The sequence below is a fragment of the Pangasianodon hypophthalmus genome, chromosome 26 (assembly GCF_027358585.1).
Source record: "Pangasianodon hypophthalmus isolate fPanHyp1 chromosome 26, fPanHyp1.pri, whole genome shotgun sequence".
Taxonomy (NCBI): domain Eukaryota; kingdom Metazoa; phylum Chordata; class Actinopteri; order Siluriformes; family Pangasiidae; genus Pangasianodon; species Pangasianodon hypophthalmus.
Genome location: NC_069735.1, coordinates 16,201,922 through 16,220,248, shown reverse-complemented (window position 1 = coordinate 16,220,248; position 18,327 = coordinate 16,201,922). Strand labels below are relative to the sequence as shown.

General features: G+C 39.5%; 1 protein-coding gene across 1 annotated transcript; it reads left to right on the top strand.

Moving 5' to 3' along the window:
• Positions 1–3,686: 3,686 nt before the first annotated feature.
• On the top strand, positions 3,687–17,106 carry peli1a (pellino E3 ubiquitin protein ligase 1a). Its single transcript, XM_026931873.3, has 7 exons — positions 3,687–3,929; positions 11,514–11,618; positions 12,343–12,472; positions 13,008–13,109; positions 13,269–13,466; positions 13,699–13,887; positions 14,942–17,106. Exons 2-7 carry the CDS (start codon positions 11,566–11,568, stop codon positions 15,566–15,568), a joined length of 1,299 nt encoding a protein of 432 aa, XP_026787674.1. The 5' UTR covers positions 3,687–3,929; positions 11,514–11,565; the 3' UTR covers positions 15,569–17,106.
• Positions 17,107–18,327: the final 1,221 nt, after the last annotated feature.

Below are 18,327 nucleotides of genomic sequence, written 5' to 3'. Positions count from 1 at the left end.
CAGTGTGTTCATTTACTGACCAGTGTGTTCATTTACTGACCAGTGTGTTCATTTACTGATGCAGTGTGTTCATTTACTGATGCAGTGTATTCATTTACTGACCAGTGTGTTCATTTACTGACCAGTGTGTTCATTTACTGACCAGTGTGTTCATTTACTGACCAGTGTGTTCATTTACTGATGCAGTGTGTTCATTTACAGACCAGTGTGTTCATTTACTGACGCAGTGTGTTCATTTACTGATGCAGTGTGTTCATTTACTGATGCAGTGTATTCATTTACTGATGCAGTGTGTTCATTTACTGATGCAGTGTATTCATTTACTGATGCAGTGTGTTCATTTACTGATGCAGTGTGTTCATTTACTGACCAGTGTGTTCATTTACTGACCAGTGTGTTCATTTACAGACCAGTGTGTTCATTTACTGATGCAGTGTGTTCATTTACTGATGCAGTGTATTCATTTACAGACCAGTGTGTTCATTTACTGACCAGTGTGTTCATTTACTGATGCAGTGTGTTCATTTACTGACCAGTGTATTCATTTACTGACCAGTGTGTTCATTTACAGACCAGTGTGTTCATTTACTGACGCAGTGTGTTCATTTACTGACGCAGTGTGTTCATTTACTGATGCAGTGTGTTCATTTACTGACCAGTGTATTCATTTACTGATGCAGTGTGTTCATTTACTGACCAGTGTGTTCATTTACTGACGCAGTGTGTTCATTTACTGACCAGTGTGTTCATTTACTGATGCAGTGTGTTCATTTACTGACGCAGTGTATTCATTTACTGACCAGTGTGTTCATTTACTGACGCAGTGTGTTCATTTACTGATGCAGTGTGTTCATTTACAGACCAGTGTGTTCATTTACTGACAGGTGTGTTCATTTACTGACCAGTGTGTTCATTTACTGATGCAGTGTATTCATTTACTGATGCAGTGTGTTCATTTACTGACGCAGTGTATTCATTTACTGACCAGTGTGTTCATTTACTGATGCAGTGTGTTCATTTACTGACGCAGTGTGTTCATTTACTGACGCAGTGTGTTCATTTACTGACGCAGTGTATTCATTTACTGACCAGTGTGTTCATTTACTGACCAGTGTGTTCATTTACAGACCAGTGTGTTCATTTACTGATGCAGTGTGTTCATTTACTGACGCAGTGTGTTCATTTACTGATGCAGTGTGTTCATTTACTGACCAGTGTATTCATTTACTGATGCAGTGTGTTCATTTACTGACCAGTGTATTCATTTACTGACGCAGTGTGTTCATTTACTGACCAGTGTGTTCATTTACTGATGCAGTGTGTTCATTTACTGACCAGTGTATTCATTTACTGACCAGTGTGTTCATTTACTGACGCAGTGTGTTCATTTACTGATGCAGTGTGTTCATTTACAGACCAGTGTGTTCATTTACTGACCAGTGTGTTCATTTACTGATGCAGTGTATTCATTTACTGATGCAGTGTGTTAATTTACTGACGCAGTGTATTCATTTACTGACCAGTGTGTTCATTTACTGACGCAGTGTGTTCATTTACTGACGCAGTGTGTTCATTTACTGACGCAGTGTATTCATTTACTGACGCAGTGTGTTCATTTACAGACCAGTGTGTTCATTTACTGACCAGTGTGTTCATTTACTGACGCAGTGTGTTCATTTACTGACGCAGTGTGTTCATTTACTGACGCAGTGTGTTCATTTACTGACCAGTGTGTTCATTTACTGATGCAGTGTATTCATTTACTGACGCAGTGTATTCATTTACTGACGCGGTGTATTCATTTACTGATGCAGTGTGTTCATTTACTGACCAGTGTGTTCATTTACTGACGCAGTGTGTTCATTTACTGACGCAGTGTGTTCATTTACTGACCAGTGTATTCATTTACTGACGCAGTGTATTCATTTACTGACGCGGTGTATTCATTTACTGACGCGGTGTGTTCATTTACTGACGCGGTGTATTCATTTACTGACGCGGTGTATTCATTTACTGATGCGGTGTGTTCATTTACTGACCAGTGTGTTCATTTACTGACCAGTGTGTTCATTTACTGACCAGTGTGTTCATTTACTGATGCAGTGTGTTCATTTACTGATGCAGTGTGTTCATTTACTGACCAGTGTGTTCATTTACTGATGCAGTGTGTTCATGTACTGACCAGTGTATTCATTTACTGACGCAGTGTGTTCATTTACAGACCAGTGTGTTCATTTACAGACCAGTGTGTTCATTTACTGACGCAGTGTGTTCATTTACTGACCAGTGTGTTCATTTACTGACGCAGTGTGTTCATTTACTGACGCAGTGTGTTCATTTACTGACCAGTGTATTTTTTGTTGGCCCCAAACACATGGTTTATTCTAACTGTTCTCATAAGCATCATTGGCTACATTTATATGCACGCCAGTTTCAGGTTTACGGTCTATAGTCGGGTTGCAGCCATATTCCGAATATGATGTTTATATGCGTTCAGGCACCGGAATACTCCTGTATACACGGCTGTTGTAAGTATGCCGATCTACACATGTCGTTTTCCCGCTCCCGCTGTTATTTCCCGGGGAGATTCAAGATGAGTTATTAGTTTTATTACTACTTTTTACACTAATTTAATTAGGACTCTAACACTTCTCTCCATCAAAAAAATGCCTAACAACACCACCTCGACATGGAAAGGGTCGGGTAAGAATCTGCTAAGCTAAGCATCTGTTAGCACCCACAATTCCTTTCAGACTGAGCACAAGCATATATCTCCTTTCAGTGGAGTTTCTGAATAAGGTGTTTACATGCAGCAAGTTTCCAGTTAAAACAGAGAATCAGAATATTTTCTTAATCTGAATCAGGCGTTTACATGATACTAATTTCGATTTCGAATATCGTCAAGTGTGCATGTAAATATAGCCAATAATATTAATGCTATTTTAATGAAAGAAAGAAAAAAGAAAGAAAGAAATATTAAAGAGAAAAAGAAAGAAATTAAAAACAAAAGAAATAATAAAATATTTAAGAAAGAAAGAATAAAATATTAAAGAAAAGAAAGAAAGAAAGAAAGAAAGAAATATTAAAGAGAAAAAAGAAAGAAAGTAAAAAAGAAAGAAATAATAAAACATTTAAGAAAGAAAGAAAGAATATAATATTAAAGAGAAAAAAGAAAGAAAGTAAAAAAGAAAGAAAGAAATAAAATATTTAAGAAAGAAAGAAAGAATCTAATATTAAAGAGAAAAAAGAAAGAAAGTAAAAAAAGAAATAATAAAACATTTAAGAGAGAAAGAAAGAATAAAATATTAAAGAGAAAAAGAAAGAAAGAAAGAAAGAATAAAATATTAAAGAGAAAAGTAAAGAAAGAAAGAAAGAAAGAAAAAAGAAAGGAAGAAAGAAAGATTTAAAAAAAGAAAGTGTGTGTGACACTGCAGACAGAAGAAAGAAAGAAAGAAAGAATAAAATATTAAAGAGGAAAGTAAAGAAAGAAAGAAAGAAATATTAAAGAGAAAAAGAAAGAAAGAAAGAAAGAAAGAAAGAAAGATTTAAACAGAAAGTGTGTGTGTGACACTGCAGACAGCATGAGTAACTCCGCACAGGGAAACTCCGAACAAACATAAAGAAGGCGCGAGACTGTACAAGTGCGCGCGCGCGTATGTCTTGATATGAGTATGTGTGCGCGCGCGCGTGTGTCTGTGTGTGTATGTGTGTGTGAGAGAGAGAGAGAGAGAGAGAGAGAGAGAGGCTGGCTACCTGAATGAACTAGTTTAGTGTATGTCCATGTCAGTGCACGTGCGTGTCGGTGTGTCGGGACAGTCGCGCGCTGTTTTGTGTCTGGAGCCGTGTGAAGCAGAAGTGTGTGAGGCGTGAGGAGAGAGAGAGGGAGAGAGGGAGAGAGAAAGAGGAGAGGAGATCCAGCTGTGAGACAGGTAAAAGCTTTCCTGCACTTTACTCTCCTCTGCCTGTACATTTAATCCTAAATGTGTAAATAAAAGAACAGCGCGTGCAGAGAGTGTGCGCGTGAAGTGCAACGCGGTGATAATGCACCGTAAATGCGCGTGAAAGCATTCCTCTGAAAACATCTGGAACGGTCTCTGCACCGGATCGTCTCGGTGTTTTCAGATTATTTTACTTTACTTGTTGTTGTTGCTGCTGCTGCTGCTGCTGTTGTTGTTGTTGTTGTATTTGCGCTTTTTAGTGCAGGTTTGGAGAAGTAAAGGAAATGCGCAGTGCGGACCATGTGCATGTGCACGCGCACTCAGACTTAAAAATATACATATAAACAAGCAAACAAATAAAAAGTCATTAACAAAAGGTTTGTGTCTGCTTCTGACCGAATTAGATAAATAACATTATTATTATTATTATTATTATTATTATTATTATTATTGTGTTGTTGTTGTTGTATAAATAACTTCATGATGTTCCCTATAGATAGATTTTGTTGTGTTCTCGATCGTGCTCGTGTCTGCAGCTATTCACACACACACACACACACACGCACGCACGCACACACACACATACACACACATACACAGAGAGAGAGAGAGAGAGAGAGAGAGAATGAAAAAGAGAAATGAGAAATGGAGATATTAGATTGCCCAATGCAAGCCTCTTAAACATTATGTCAACACTGTGGGTCGCCATGGCAACGTCCGGCCCTGTCCTCACTTCTATGCTGGCTCTGTCCCAATCTGCACTACACACTACACACTACACACTACACACTATACGCTATACACTACACACTACACACTACACACTATACACTACGCACTACACACTACACACTACACACTATACACTACGCACTACACACTACACACTACACACTATACACTACGCACTACACACTACACACTACACACTATACACTATACACTACGCACTACACACTACACACTACACACTATACACTACGCACTACACACTACACACTACACACTATACACTACACACTATACACTATACACTATACACTACGCACTACACACTACACACTACACACTATACACTACGCACTACACACTACACACTACACACTATACACTACACACTACGCATTATGCACTATGCACTAAACACTACGCACAACACGTTACACACTATACACTACATGCTACGCACTACACACTATACACTATACACTACACACTACACACTATACACTACACACTACACACTATACACTAACCACTACGTACAATACACTACACACTATACACTACGCATTATGCACTATGCACTAAACACTACGCACAACACGTTACACACTATACACTACATGCTACGCACTACACACTATACACTACATACAACACGCTATATGCTACACACTACACACTATACACTACATATAACATGGTACACGCTATATGCTATACACTACACACTATAAACTACACACTATACACTACACAGTATACACTACACACAACATGCTACACGCTATACGCTACACACTATACACTATGCATTATGCACTGTGCACTAAACACGACATACGACACACTATACACTACATGCTACGCACTACACACTATACACTACATGCTACGCACTACACACTATACACTACATACAACAAGCTACACACTATATGCTATACACTACACACTACTCACTACACACTATACACTACACACTATACACTACACACTACTCACTACACGCTATACACTACACACTATACACTACACACTACTCACTACACGCTATACACTACACACTACACGCTATACACTACACACTACACACTACACGCTATACACTACACACTATACACTACACACTACACACTACACGCTATACACTACACACTACTCCACTACACTACTGCAGAGGTGTAGTCGTCTTATGACAAACTGTTTATAGTTTAGATTTGAGACGAAGCCAAAAAAACCCAAAACAAAACAGTTTATAAAAAGTCTGAAAATAAAACACCAGGAAGAAGCACAGCCCAGTTATTAACATATTCACTGACATCTGTTCAAGTTCATAAGGTTAAACATGATAAGATAAAAGACACACACATGCAAACAAACCGAGCGTTTAAAGAGAAACTCATCACACAACCACACAGACTTTCAGCTTTCTTATTTCAACAGCTCTGAATTTACATGATATTTACATAATAACCAACATAAATCATTTACCTTTTCATCTTTAAGAAAACTCAAGGGTAAAAAAAATTATTTATTTATTTATTAAATTGTGTGTTTGTTTGTTTGTTCAAGTGATGCCTTTTTAGCATGCAAGGTCACGTTACAAGTAAAATGTAATGAAATAGGAAGTAACACATTTCCAAAAATAAATAAATAACACTGTATTATAATAATAATAATAATAATAATAATAATAATATATACATACTAAATTATATAATATAAATAATAAAATATTATATTACATTACTTTTACACACTGAGCCAAATCAAAGGAAAATATGGAATATAAGAAATATATTAAATATACGTGTGTGTGTGTGTGTGTGTGTGTGTGTGATATTACTATTTACATAAGAAACCACAGCAATAATAGATAGATAGATAGATAGATAGATAGAAAGATAGATAGATAGATAGATAGAAAGATAGAAACAGGCTACAGTAGTAACACGAGTTTAAGTTCCACTTAAGGAACCTTTTTTCTGAGTCGAGTGTAAATATAAATAATCGAAGAGTTCACTATTTCGGTACTTTAACACATGAATCACTGTGAAGTCACTCATTCATTTGTTCCAAGCGTAACGTCTCATTTCTCCGTGACGTCTCGTGGTGTTTTTTTTTTGTGATATCATCTATTCCGGTACCTGTTTCACTCACACCAGGTGATGTTTTGGAGTAAGTGGAACTACACAGTGGTGATGGTGGTGAGTGTGAAGCGCAAGTGAAGTGTCATTGTGTGGGTTTCAGATAAATGCGTGAGATTTGCGGAGCGTCTGTGTGTCATTTAGAGAAGCAAAGCTTCTGTGTTGCTCCATTTGTCTCAGTCATGAACGTCTTCAGAGTCTCCTCAACCTTTACGTCCTGTCTTTCGAAGTGTTTCTCACTCTAAAGGGTTTTGGTTCCTGTTTTTTTTTTTGTACATGACTGCAGTGTGTAGTTTATGTAGCACAGCTGGATGAACCACTGGATAACGCTTTACGTTAAAGTTCTCTAAACACATGAGAAAATCAGGAACTTTTGCATTAATACATCAGTAATAACATTAACCAAGTTAATTGCACTCATTTAAATGGATGGGTTTTTTTTTTTCAGTAATAACACAGCTATACTGAATAATCATTTCCTGTATTATGCAGGTGAATAAAATGAATCCTCACATTAGCCAACGCTTTAATGAACCTGTTTGTGTTTCGTGGTTTGCGGCTGTTATCTGGTTGTTATTTCAGAACTGAAGCCAAACCTGAGACCAGCGTTCAGGAAGTTATCAACATTTAAATTACAAACACAATGTGGTTGAATTTTTGCTAACGTATGAGACGTATGTTGAGTCATGGATTGAACAATCAGTCATTACAATTATACTTCGTGAACATTTAATGTCAAATAAATGTCAATTAATACACGTTAACTTACTGTGTTACTTTGTTAATATTACTGATTATTTATTAATTAATGAATGGTGTGTTTAGGGATTGTTCATGTTAAAGAACTCAGTAAATAATGTTAGTTAAGAGAGCCAGTGAAGCAGTGTTGTCATTTGGTGTGATTGTGGGAATTTTTGGAGACATTTATAATCTGGAACACATCAGATGTGACGTCTGGGAATGACTTTCTTGGGATTTCAGACAATGTGGCATGTTGTTAGCCCTCGAGGTCGTCGTGTTTCAGCTGGGCAGAATGAGTGTTTCCTGAAGCAGGAGGGCTCTCGGTTCTCATCCTGCAGAGGAAGAGGAGGAGGAGGAGGAGGTTGCAATGTTTTTGTGCTATGTTTGTTAGTCCCTGAGCTCCACTTGGTTCAGGGTGGATCCTCTTCACACCCAGAACTAGGGCTGTAGGTCTCGAGAGGTTTTCTGTATCGACTTGAACTTGTCTCAGTGTTGGGCATTGCTTTCACTAAATATGGTCTTAAAATAAGGTTCGTGTTGTTTTCTGCAAAGTTTCACAAGAGGTCATTCCTTCTTCTAGAAAACAGTTTCATCATTGGCACAAATGAAGCCAATTTGTTAAAGTCTTGACCTTGAAAAGGATCTTGACTCGGTCTCGCTTTCTTTCACCCTCGACCCTGTTAAGACTCGGTGTTGACTGGATCTTGCTCTGGTCTTGGACTTGAAAATGGTGATCTTGACTACATCCTTAACCCGAACCCACAGCCGTGAACCTGCAGCGAGCTGAAAGAGCTTCTGCCATGCAGAGATCATCATCATCGTTCATCGCCTTCCTCACTGTAATCCCTCCGATGCTGCCCTGAATGATGAAAATGAACACTAATCTCTTTTAGTCTGTAAAAATAATGACAAATGGTTTGATGAGATGATTTGTGATGAGTTTTAAATGAAAATCAGAACTGATAGCAGTTGTATATGAATGTAGATGTGGTACAAGCGGCAGTGTAGTTACACAAAACATTCAAAATCATTCATCAGCTATGAAAGAAAAGTGACTAATTGTCTTTGTTTCTTTCTTTCTTTTCCCTTTGCTCTCCTCTCTTCAAAGAAAATAGGGAGGAAAAGAAAGAAATAAAATAAGGTTTCTTTTCCCCTCATTTCTTTTTCCGTGTCTTTTTTTGCTTGTGCGATTGATGATCAGAAACACTGCTGTCCTAAACATCATGTAAAAATCTTTTGCATGGGCGTTTTATTACTCAGCTACACTGCAGTTACTTCCTGAATTTACAGTCGGTGCAAAGGTTTACACACCTTCAGAACAAAATAAAAAAAAACCCAACAACAACAAAACATTTAGTGTGTTTCACAGATGTTCCTTTATCACAGATAACAAAAATGCACATGCAAAGTAGCGCCCACTCTCTCTCTCTCTCTCTCTCTCTCTCTCTCTCTTGTTCTCTGTCTCTTGTTCTCTCTCCTGTTCTCTCTGTCCGCTCTTGTTTTTATTCTTTAACTTTCTTATCCTTTTTCTTCCTTCGTGAATTATTTTTCAGTTCCTTTATCTTTTTCTTGTCCTTCTTCTCTTTATTCTTCTATCTTACATTCTCTTTCTCTCTCATCTTCCCCTCTTCTTTCTTTCTTTCTTTCTTTCATAGTTTAAGAAAAAATTTTTTATTATGATTTGATGCAATGTTCCTGATTACTGACACAGACCTTGTGTTCAGTAAAGATCTTCTTTCTTCACACACACACACACACACACACACACACACACACACACACACACAAACAGAGCACACAAACAGGCTCTGAGCTCTCATTTCTTAGGCAGTGCATACTTACAGAGGCGTGGACCCTATATAAGAGACTGTATACTCGTCTCCTCGGCAACGGCGTGGTGTGTTTTAGTCGCCTGGCGAGTGTGAGCGAGTGTTTGGCATGGTTACAGGAATGCGGGAGGAGCCACACACACACACACACACACACACACACATGAATATACACTTATACACAAACATACAAATGAACTCACACAAGGTCAGTCTCTCTCTCACACACACACACACACACACACACACACACACACACACACACACACAGCAGCAGCACAGGCATTCATTATCTGTCCCTGGGAATCATCTGTTCCGCTTGACTTTTGTGTGTGTGTGTGTGTGTGTGCGTGTGTGTGTGTGTGTGTGTTGGCAGGAAACATTAGATAAGCAGTAGCTGTGGCAACGGGCAAACACACAGGGCCGAGCAGCTGGATTAGATATTTGTCGTGTGTAGATCAGACAGCCGTGTGCCATCCTGCTCCATATGCAGCGCACGTCTGCTTCATGTGCCGACTGTAAAACATCTTTATTTCTCTACGTTTACTTTCCCCACACTCCTACAAAGCAACTCCTAAAAAAAAAACTAGAACAAGGTTCTACGCAGAACACTACAATCAGAAAGGATTCCAGGTATAATCCTTTTTCTGGAAACTAAGAACCTTTAATTATCCAATGAGCCCTTAGAGAACCCCTTTACCATGTACCAACTACGACATTTTAGATGACTGACAGGTTCTAGGTATTAAAAGAAAATAATCACCAATAATTGTGACTTTAAGTGTTCTTCCTCCTTAAACGTTTTATGTAGAATCCTAGAATGAGTGTTTTTTTTTTTTTTTAACAGAAAGGATTCCAAGTACAAGCCTTTTTTGGAAGCTAAGAAACTTTAATTATCCAATGAACCCTTAAAGAACCCTTTTTTAAAGAGTGTACCAAGTACAGAGAATACATTTTAGACACCTGACAGTTTCTAGGTACAAAGTTTGGGTTCTTCGGTTGTCACTTTTGAAGAACTCTTGAAGAACTCTGCTTTTCAGGAAATCCAAATTATTGGTCTTTTTTTGTTTTTGTTTTTAAATCTAGATCCTGTCAGGAGTTTAACATTTAGAGAAAAAAAAAGGTTCTTTAAGGGTTCATTGGATAACTAAAGATTTTTAGCTTCCGAAAATAGTGTTTCTGAGAGTTTATAGGGTTTTATTTAGAACTATGTATTTATTTATGTATTTATTTATTTATTATTATTTTTTTAAGAAATGTAGAGAACGTAGCCCAGGTGCTTGTGGGAGTGGTGGAGTAAATGTAGGTTCTACTTTTAAAGGGCTCTTATTTTACCCCTTTTTGATAGAACCCTAAAGGGTTCTTTAGTTCCTAAAGGGTGTAGATTAGTTGGCTTGAGCTGGAAGAGATCAGTATCAGTTTCATTTTCTTTATATTATGCATGCACAAACATTAGTGCTTGCAGGTGTCTGTAAATGTGATTTGTGATGACTGTTTTTAAAGGAAAAGTCCTGCAATAAATCAAATTCACAAACTCGATTCGATCAGCCCAGACATGTTTGCTATCCCACATTTCCTTTTTTTAATTTTGAGCTAGAAGCTAATGTAACGGCCGGAACAGCGGAAATCTGTACAGTGGAAATCCTGTCATCCAAAATCATTTGTGTAAGTGTGAGCCTCAAACCACTTCCAGTTCTTCAGACATGCCGATGTGGGACTTCCTGTCATCTACAAACATGAACAAAACGTCATCGTTTAGCTAAACACTGAAGCGTTATGGGGCGGCCATAGTAGAAAGCTAGAAACACTTTTTTTTTGCCTTATTACACCATCAATTATAAAAAGAAATTAAGATTTTGAAGCTTAGAATTTCATTTGAAGCAAGAATATCAAATTATGTTTTTGGGTTGAGAGAGATTTATTAGCAACATTAGCCACGTAGCAAAGAAAGCTAAAGAAGCAAACTTCACAGCAGAAAATGATGAAAAAAATGAAACAAAGACAAATTTATCTTACATTTGTTAACATGAGATTATTATAAATCAAATAGCATATTATTCAGCCAATTTGTGGATGTTTTTACACATTCCAAGCTTTAAATGTGTGTGTGTGTGTGTGTGTGTTGATTGTAGGTGGTGAGCCGTGACTCCTAAGCGATGAGGACACACTGACACAGAGGGAAAGATGCTCAACTTGGAGGAGGAGCCCATCAAATACGGAGAGCTCATCGTCCTCGGGTAAAGAGGAAAATAACAAAATCAATAACATGAGTAGGAAATTACCATCCTTTGAGCATCATCATGAGTGTTATAATTGTCTGAACAGTTCCTCTGTGCTAAAGGACTTCACCTCGGATTAGACGGGGTTTTTTTTCCACAAATGATTGTTTGATTCTTTTTGAATGAGTCACTAAGGTGAACAAGTCATGAGTCATTCCTTTCGATCACTTGATAATGATGAGCTTTGCAATTTCAAAACTGTTAATAAAAAATAAAAATTCCACACACACCATTAACTGACTTCATCTGGTCACATTTGGGCAAACTATGTAACCGAACAAATTGGAGAACGAATCATTTAATTGAAATGATTCATTTAAATGACTCTGAGTCACTGAAAAAACTGAAAAGTTTCATCAGTCCGATGGTATAAAATGTCCTCCGAGTCTAAAACTCCACAGTCGTTACTTTTTTACACCATGTGTTAGGAAATGAGTGATGATGTAATAGTTCAGCTCTCAGACTGGTGGAAACACGGCTGCTGTGGAGAGAGAGAGAGAGAGAGAGTGTGTGTGTGTGTGTGTGTGTGTGTGTGTGTGTGTGTCCCTGCCAGGCCATAAACAGTTTCACTGGCTAAAATTACCCACACGGTTAATACAGGGAGAGGGTTAATATGGTGTGTGTGTGTTTGTGTGTGTCTGTGTGTGTGTGTGTGTGTGTGTGTGTGTGTGTGTGCGTGCAGGTGTAATGGCTCATTCCCAGGAGGAAACCGAGGCAGGAGGAAGAGCCGTTTCAGTCTCTATAGACGAGAAAGAGCTAATGGAGTCAAACCAGGAACCGTACACATCGGCCATAGTCCAGAGGCAGCCAAGGTACACACACACACACACACACACTAACACACAAATGTATATACACACACTCATATACACACACTTAAATACTTTCATGCACATTTACACACATTCACAACAAACATGCACATACAAAAAAGGATGCACACATTCAGACACACAAACATGTCTACACACCAAAAACAGAACCATGCACACACACACACACACACACACACACACACACAGAAACAAAGATACAAGTACATAGACATACTAACATGCACACGCACACACACCTACATTGCATGCATACACTATACTTACAAGGTACTACACAAAACTTACAAAGTTCTAACACAAAAAAATGAAGCTAACAACACACACACACACACTCAGAAAAACGATGTACGTCATCCTTAGCTCATGAGTCAGACCATCTAAAGCCATCTGGAATGGTTTGGTGTGTGTTTACACAGTATGACACACGATGGATAAATCCCAACACACACTTGCTCACACACACACACACAGACACACACACAGAGCTCACTGTTGTTTTTCTGTGCTGTAGGTGATCAGTAATAACAGTCAGCACAGTGTGTCGTACACACTTTCAGACGCTGAGACGGTGGTGGTGGAGTACACAGATGACAACGAGACTGACATGTTTCAGGTATACACACACACACACACGCTCACACACACACTCTCACACACACACACACACAAATGCAAGGTGCAGTTAAGGCTGGTGTGACCTCTTATATCCCAAAAATGTGACAGCAGTGTTCAGCAATCTCTCTCTTTCTGTCTCTCCCTCTCTCACTCTCAGATCGGTAGATGCACTGAGAGCCCTATAGACATCGTGGTGGCGAACCCAGCGGGCTGTAGCCATAGCAACGGACACTCAGGTTCCTACCAGAGTACGATCTCTCGCTTCGCATGTCGGATTGTGTGTGAGCGCGCCCCGCCCTACACCGCCCGAGTGTATGCTGCCGGCTTTGACTGCTCCAGGAACATCTTTCTCGGAGTGTGTTTCCTCACACACACACACACACACACACACACACAATGCTTTCACACACAGTGGACTGGACCACACACTATTCATTTTATTTTTATTTAGTCTGTCTCTCTGACTCTCAGTCAAGATTAAATACTAACCACACACACACACACACACACACACACACAAAGAAATGGGGATACAAATTTTGTAGTGACTCAGTAATGTAATGTGTGTGTGTGTGTGTGTTTTGCAGGAGAAGGCGGCTAAGTGGCGTTCGTTCGGTGGTCAGATGGACGGATTGACCACTAACGGTGTTCTGGTGATGCGTCCGAAGGGTGAATTTAGTGGCTCTTCTGAGCCTGGTGTGTGGAGGGAGATCTCCGTATGCGGCAAGGTTCACACACTCCGAGTGACCCGAGCTGCTCAGAGCAAGGGCCAGCAGGTCAGATACTATGCAAACACACACACACTCACACACACACACACCATGTGCAAAAAAATGACTAAAGCACACACAACTTTCTGTGTGTTTGTCTGAGGTGCAACAAATCTGTGACGGATGTGTGTGTGTGTGTGTGTGTGTGTGTGTGTAAATATTCTCTTTCTAAAAAGCATCATTAGTCATGCACTGAAGATTTTTCACAACGCATTGTTTTTGCACACAGAAACACGTTTCTCAGTAACCAGAGCTCAACTGTGTTTGACGTGAACACGTTTTACTCTCATTTCACACTACTTAAGCATGTTTTTTATTTCTCGAGAGTCAGAGAGAGAGAGCGTACGTGTCCTGCTTTCTGAGTAACTCTCTTCCCCGTCGTGCTACATTTTGTCAGTTAGAGAAAAAAGGAGAGTATGAAAAATGAGACAGAGGACAAGGAAGTGTAAGAGAAGAAGTCTAATTATAATATTAGTTCGACATAACAGTCGCTCCCTCTCCAGCCTCTTTTTCTCTCTCTCTCTCTCTTGAAGTTAATAAGAGAAAAAAACACAGCTTCTCATACTTCTGACTGTTGCAAAGCACTGGCACTGGCATAAATGCCTCCTTACAGAAAACTTCAACATATCAACAGTAAGACTGACAATACAGTAAGGATTTTAAAGTCTGTTCATGTTGAGCGTCCGTCTCACACACACACACACATACACACACACACACACACACACACACACACACACACACACACACACACACACACACACACACACACACAGAGATTGGAGGTGAATGTGGTGTTACATGCTGCCCCCTGCTGGAGCTGCAGAGTCAGTACAGGTGTGCAGGTTATCAGGCCAACTGCTCATGCAAATGTAGTATTTCTATAAAAAAAAAAATGACTCATATAAATTTCCTTCTCTGTCTCTTTCTCTTTTCTTTCCCTCCTATTTCCTTCCCTTCATTTCTCATACACTTTGCATTTCTGCACTTGGCCCTTCTGTTTCTCCCTCCCTACCTCCTTCTTGTCGTCCTCTTCCTTTCTCTCTCTCTCTCTCTGCAGGTGATGGATGAGTCTCAGGTGCTGGTGGACGGCTCTCTGATTGATCTGTGTGGCGTAACCCTGCTTTGGCGTGCGGCAGCCGCACTCTCGTGCTCTCCTGGACCAGAGCACTTGGAGGAGCTGAGGGTGAAGCTGAATGCTGCGCGTCCACACTGTCCTGTCCTGCTGCACACTCTGGCCTTCCCCAGCCTGGACGACCCTGAATCCCATCAGCCGCGGCAACCCTGGGCCTACCTGTGTTGTGGCCACGTGCACGGCTTCCACCCTTGGCGGGGCAGAGGGACTGCCATTAAACACGAGGAAGAGAAGGAGGAGAATGAAGAGGATGTAATGAAGGGAGCACGGGAAGGAGATAAGGAAAGGGAGTGTCCTCTGTGTCGGGCACGAGGCCTGTACGTGCCGCTGACGCTGGGTCGCGAGTCGCGGCTCTGTGTGGATGCAGGGCCAACATCTCATGCCTTCGTGCCTTGTGGCCATGTTTGCTCAGAGGCCACGGCAGTGTACTGGAGTAAAACCCCGCTGCCTTGTGGCGCCAGTTCTTTTTACCCAGCTTGCCCCTTCTGCCTGAAGCAGCTAGCATGTGATAGACCCTACGTCAGGCTCATCTTTCAGGGAGCGCCAGACTGAGAATCCGTGTGTATTTGTGTGTGTGTGTGTGAGTTTGGACAGCTTTCTTCACTGCCAGACTGACTGCTGCTCAAATATAAATGGTATGTCTGTAACTACTCCTCTGGCCCTGTCTCATTTGCCTTCCCGTGTTCCCTCGCTCTCACCACGCTGCCAGTGTGTGCTCTCAAACTCTTGATGCCCTCAATGTCTTGAAAGCAGTGATGTTGGCTCACGAAGCCTCGCTTCCACTTGTGTATCTCACAATCTTTTAGGATGTGAGAAATCCATGACATAAAACAGCATTTTCCATTCTAATGGACAAATTTAATGTGCCATTGCTGTAAATGACTAACTGTATTGTTGACACAGATGTATATAATGTTTATTTATGTATAAATATAAATAAAATTTGGAGCCAAGCATTTAATTGGGATAGCCAAAGCAACTGACCAATCCCAAGCCCTGCCCAACACTTGGTCACGCTTCTGAAAAATAGAGGCCAGGGTGATCCCTGTTGATGTCGTCTATACAGAAGGACCCTTGAGGGTCAGAAATGTAGAACATTTTCAGTCTTGCTGTGAAATAGCAGCTCATGTAATACCTTATCTGTTTTATAGATTGATATGCCAATCTAGCTAGCTATTGGCCTATTTATTTAAAACTCTTCAGTGTAACACTAGCCTTCTATGTTTAATATCTTATTTTATGGTACGATTAATTATCCGGCTAACTGTTTATGTTGGCTAACTTACTCCAGTGATAGCCACCCGTTGTAATGTTAGCTAGCTAAACTCTCAGTCTGATTGTTGCTTCTCTCTAACTAAGGTTCTTCATCTATTTTTATCAATTTAATGCTACTCTTAGCACAACCGTTGTGTCACTCATCCAGGGACCTTCTGTGAATAAGTTGTTTGTATCTTGAGCTTCAACTTGAAAATATGTCCCAGAGAAATGCTGGTAAAATCCTGAAAGCTTGTGTGAGGCAACCGTGGATAGAAGCTGTTGCTCAGCAGTGATAGGACAGCCGAGGAAATAAGCTGGGGCTTGCGAATGGTCAATTGTAAATGAAAATTTGTCAAAATATCTTTGTTTGAACCCACTAAAAGTCTTTGTGTGTTTTCAGCACTAAGTGATATTCAAGTTCATATAAAAGCCACATGCAAAGATTTGGACTGTTACAGTGAAATATGCCAATGAAGGACATGTTATGTAAAATGTACACTTTCTCAGATCTTGTGGCATTTAATCAAACTGTACAGAAATTTTGGTAGAACTGGGTGGTGTATTCTTCACTACACTATGTAGAAGGCCATCTTGTGCCCTTACTGCTTTAACATTCTATAAACTCTGTGATATACCTTTGGTGCTTGGGCCTCCATCATCGCTGCGTGCAGTTATATTTTTCTCATTACAGTTTAGAATTGTTCATTCCAGTGTATGACATGACTTTGAACTTTTTTATGTTTAATATTAACCATGCTAAAACACTACAGCTAAACTATCTTACATTTTGACTCTTGGGCATTTTTTAAAATAAAGTTTAATTATGAAAAAAATTGTTTTTGTTACATGAGACCAGTTTTTAATTAATAAGGGTGAGGTGTGATAGTCTTAGAAGAATACTAAGCCCAAAATATTGCTAATAATAAATAAATATAAACCCTCCAATATTCTCCCAGGAAAGAACCCTGAGAAACCTAGAACTTAAACCTGGGAACCTTAAAATTAAGGAACTTAAGGTCAGAAATTTTAGCCCAGGTACTTACAAACAGAAATTTTAGACCAAGATTTTAGACCCCTGAACTTTAGCCCAGGAACCTAAATCTAAAAAGATAAACCCAGGAACTTTAGCCTGGATGATTATAGTATAGCTATCTGGCTAGTAGCTATCAGATATGTATATGCAGGGAAAATGCATGATTCAAATTGTTTAACTTGTTTCTCACCATAGCAGCTGGTAGCCATTAAAGCCAAAAAAGAATGCATTCAAAAAGCTTTAATCAGTATAATAACTGTTAGCATGTAATAGTGCATAATACTTAATTTGCTTAATATACTTAATATACTAAATACTTAATGTAATACTTAAATTGTTTCTGTTAGCTCTACTTTATCCTAGAAATGTCCTATTCTAATTACGGCTTCAGATTACCGCCCTTCGGGGTCTCACAAAAGACCCATGACACCCTTGGCTTAGTTTTATATGGCCAATCAATCAATCAATCAATCAATCAATCATATTTACATGTCACCAGGATAGTATTGAGCTACAGGAACACTATCCCACTGCACTCATGAATGATTATGAATCAAGACAGGCCAAATCCAGCTCATATTTACATATTTAAAGGAGCCAAGCAACGCAACACAAAAGAGTACAATGTAGGTGACCTGGTATGCATAATATTTCACAGTATAAACCCTCCAACAGCCCACACTGCTCTGCAAAAAACAACTGTATGGTCAAGTGACAATGCAGTTGTATACTGGTCTGGAGGACCATGCTGTTATTTGAGTTAGAGGGCCGACAGACCGGGAAGGAACAGAACATGTGGAATCCTCATTAACCAAGCCATTAGGAAACTGCCACATTTATTTTTATTTATTGTTTTGAAATGGGGGTTCTTATTTCTCTTGGGCACCTCTGAGAGGCCCCTTAGAGGTTCTAATGGAGACAATGTTTTGTACTTTTTTTTGTATTTCTTGAAAGGTCCATGTTGAATGGCATCAATAACAGAGGATTCGACCCTCAAAGTCCTACAGAAACACTCACTTTG